The sequence below is a fragment of the Equus asinus genome, chromosome 8, assembly GCF_041296235.1.
Source record: "Equus asinus isolate D_3611 breed Donkey chromosome 8, EquAss-T2T_v2, whole genome shotgun sequence".
Taxonomy (NCBI): Eukaryota; Metazoa; Chordata; class Mammalia; order Perissodactyla; family Equidae; genus Equus; species Equus asinus.
Window position 1 is genome coordinate 59,130,759 of NC_091797.1, and position 4,242 is coordinate 59,135,000.

Here is a 4,242-nt window from a genome sequence, read left to right on the forward strand (position 1 = left end):
TTTTAAGAGTGCTAAAAACACATTTCCTTTTATTAAAATTTGTGTACTCCATATCTTTGCTGGATAATGTTCTCAGGATTTAATCTGCTTGTCCTCTAAATACACATACTTATCATTGACTTTATCAGATATTATCTATTTATGAAAGTTGCAAAACTGGATCCTAATTTTTAAAAATATAAGTATAGCACAACCACCTAAAGTATGTGACAGTGAGCTTTCATCATAACTTCATTGCGGTCTGTATTGGTTACCTTTTTGACATAAAAACAAGAAGTTTAGGCTATCTAGATGAAGTCTGAACTTTTTCTAGAGATTATCTTTGTAAAACGTCTGGTGAATATTCGCCAACTCTCAGTTTATTAGGAATCTGGTTAAATAAACAAGAACAACAGCGATAGAAACAAGACACCAAATTAAATCCTGCTCATTTTATACCGAGATTTCTCGGGACCGTTAAGAAGCATGAAAGCTCCGGCTCTCCAACTCCAAATTGCTTAATATATTTTAAGGTTGGGCCAATTCATTCTAGTTTTCAAATGTTATTTTTCTTTTTTAGAGGAACTTGATTTAAATCTGTGCATTGCCAAGGGCAAGGAGCCAAGAACATGGATAGAGAGGTAAGATTGATATAGCCCCCTCTGATTTTTTTCCTTTAAAAGCAGCCTTTTAAGCTTTATTTATCATAATATTATCCATGGGCAGAAAGTATAGAAGTGAGTAGAACTTTAGTCTCCCCTGTAGCAGGCACGAGTAAAGAGGATGATTAACGAGTACAGCACACAATGTGATAGCAGAAGAGCGTCTATAGGAGTTAAACAAAAGTGCCTTCAGAGCTTCCAAGGGTTCCCATGATCCATAGTAGGACCTCATTGTGCCTGTCCACTGTTTCTATTTTTGATTAGATTTATAAACACAGCACCACATATTTCCATGTGGCTTATCGCCCAGGGGCAGAATTAGATTGACTGCACTGAAACTGTGAGGCCTGTGAGTTTTGGGCAAGGGCTAGAGTGAAATAAGTAGTGTAATTGTTTTTGTGGAGTGACCGTGGGACCTCCTCTGTTCTGAATTACACATGGCTCAACCCTTTGACCTAACCAGTCTCAGCGATGGCTGGCACAACTCCGAAAGCTGTGCTGAAAGGGTCCATCACTGACAAGCCGGCACGTTATCTGTCAGGCGAGATGTGGGCCCACGACCATATTAAACTATAGTAGTTACTAATGAGACCACGTTTGTGCCCACCTCAGCTTCATTTAACCTATCATCATAGCAGTTGTTATTTCCACAGGAGGTGCCAATGCAAGAAATCTTTGGAATCCAAATGTATCACTGACCCTTTGATTAACAAAATATGTATTTTGTTAATTTGCTAAATTTTGGATCATCTTCAAGGATATTTTGCCAAATTTTCAAACTTTATTATGAAGATATTTTTAGAAATACACAAGGTTTGAGAAAATATTCTGTCTTAATTAAAGTTCTTTCATTGCAATGAGTTTAATTTAAATCCTTTAAAAATAGATGATAGCCCACTGATACAATCCCTCAAAGGAATCAGAGCTAAGGGGGATGCAGAGAACTTCTAGAAAAGGTTGGAGAGAATCCTTTGTGCTGACATTTTTGCATTTGTGGAGAGTTTATTCTGTGATTCACATGATGATGAGCTAGATAAATGTGTCCATACCTAGGTATGATTTTCAAGTCATCCATTTAAATTTTTATCGTTTATTCAGTCATTACATTTTCAAGGACAATATAAACAGAGAACTTTGATTTAGTTTCAAGCACTTGACATTATTTCCAAAACTGGTACTGTTTCTGAAACATGTCTAAAAACTTTTGTATCTACTTTTGGCATGGCCAATTTTACAGATTAAAGGTCTCTATAGGTATTTTATGCTTACAATGACTTGGAAGTAATTTAGCATTTAAATTTTGTCTTTCTTATCCGAGGCAACTTCAGGCTGAATATTAATTCAATTCTTAGTTAAATGACATTTAAAATTCTCTTTAAAAAATACACAACGTTACATTTTTAAAAATTTTATTTTTTTATTCTAGGGACTCTAAAACGTGAAAATAGGGAGGTCCCTATCAGATTATTTACAAGAGAAAAAAAAGCCACTGAAATATCCTATGAAAGCCCCCCAACAAAACGGCATTCAGCCCTGCCCAGCCTTACTCTCATTAGCAGCAAAGAGTTTGCTCTCCACTAATCGAACGTGGAACGCTTAGAGCAGACAGGTGCAAATTGCAAGCTGTTTCACTTTGGCTGTTATCCCTTAAATCGACAAAGTAATAGACTGGGAGAACAAAAAAGGTTCCAGCTCAAGCTGCATAAATGAAAGTCTTAACAGGGACACACCAGCTGGCTGGGAGAATTCTCTGTAGTGAATACTAAATATTACCTTTATGCCACTTGCCAAGGAAAACGGCTTCAGTAACAGCCCCTACCTTTTATTATGGAGATGACGTTCCTTCAAAACCGTATTTTGCTTGACTGTAAAGGAGACACTATGGCCGAAGTGGATGAGAACAGATGCCAACATACCTGTTACTGTTTACCATCATTACACTCCTCCGAGCGATTCATCAGGCATGAGTGGGTTCCTGGAGGTGGACCAGATTGACAGTATTTCTATCCATGTCTTTTTTTGGCTGATCCAAGCAAAGCCCCAGAGCAGGGAAACAACAAAAACGGTCACCACCACCCCCTCTTCCCTAACGCGATAAATCTGCTGAGCTAGTCTGCGGAAAAAAACAGTTGCTCTTGTTGGGAACACCTACGTTAATTTCACGGAACAGACATGCCACGCCAGTACGTGTAGGAATCTAAGGTAGGCGTTTCTGAAAAGGGACCCTAACTCGGTCATTCCAAAGTTGCTCCCTTTTGTGACTTCCCGGTGTGCACTGGAACTGCTGTCTGCAAGACGTAACCTTAACTTTAGCTCTGAGGCCGCTGAGTAGGTCTGACTGTGAGATCGTCCCGTGTACGTGACGAGGGGGGACACAACTCCGAGTCGGCCTTGTTTACAGCCGGACAGAAGAAAACAGCTAGACACAAATGAGGGCTGACGGTTTCATGAAGCACAAGTGGTTGATCCCAGATGCAATCTGACTGCCCTGAACTGAGCGATGATCTGTGCAGTATGCAGAATTCACTTTCTTGCTGGTCTGTGCCCACCAGGCTTGGAGGAGCGCTGCCCGCGCCCCTGGGCCACAGCTTTGAGTGCAACCAGAGCTGAACGCTGCACCGTGGGACCCGATTCCTTCTGACAACAATCACATTCTTTTAAAAACTTCATAGGTTTTGGTTGTCACCGGTTATAAACGAGTTTGTTGTTGTTCATGTTCGCTGTTCTGTCGCAGATTCCCTTTCAAGTTGAGGGTGCTGGCGTCAGAAGATATTTGTTGCTTTTTAATGAAAAGGAAAATATCATCGAAAACATTGTCAATTCTTACCAATTTCAGGCAGTTTTGGTTCTTTTCTCTGTCCAAATCACAAAGTATTACTTGTTTTCTTCCGCACTATATAATGTAGCTATATTTAGTAGGATACCCTTACCAAAATAGAAAAGAAGACCAGATTTATCACTATTTAAGCACAAATATAAAAGAAATGTGTTACTAGAAACTGTTCACTTTGATTTGGCTTGGAGTTAGACTATATTATATCAATTAAATAGAAATATGAAAGAAAAAAGCCATGGGGCATATCTGCTGTAATTTTAGTTAAGATTTCTAAATATTTTGCTTTGCTTTGGAACTAAATTGATATCAGTGAGAAGCAGGAAGATACTGATAACTAAATCTTGTTTCTTAATCTAATTTTTGAAATACAATATAAGTATTTAATAAGTTAACGTGAACTTATTAAAAATAATAACATTTACATGAATGTGCTATGTTAGGCAGTAATGAAGGGAGGAATTGATGTAAAATATGCGTGAAGGATTATTTCACATGCGCTAAAGAGATAAAATCTCTTCAGGAAAGAGAGAGTCTAAATTGAGAAGGAAGTGGAGGAAAATGCAATTTACACTCTTAAAGGTGTCCATGTGTAAAGGGGAGAAAAGAGGGAGGAAATGGGCAAAGGAGAGAAGTTGGAAATCACTCCCAATTTCCTCTTGAACATGTGTTAGTAGTAAAGAGGTCACGAAATACAAAGCATCACTCGGTAATCCTCTCAGAGAATTTATCTCTGGTGTGTAGGATCAGGCTTTGCTTTCTTTTTAA

At 38.5% G+C, this 4,242-nt stretch overlaps 1 protein-coding gene across 1 annotated transcript in view; it reads left to right on the top strand.

Moving 5' to 3' along the window:
- Window positions 1-608: 608 nt before the first annotated feature.
- Window positions 609-4,242, top strand: part of LOC106845862 (uncharacterized) — a 310,124-nt gene continuing 306,490 nt past the window's right edge. The window contains exon 1 of the mRNA XM_070516801.1: window positions 609-620. Within this exon, the coding sequence (XP_070372902.1) occupies window positions 609-620 (12 nt within the window). The remainder of the gene's footprint in view (window positions 621-4,242) is intronic.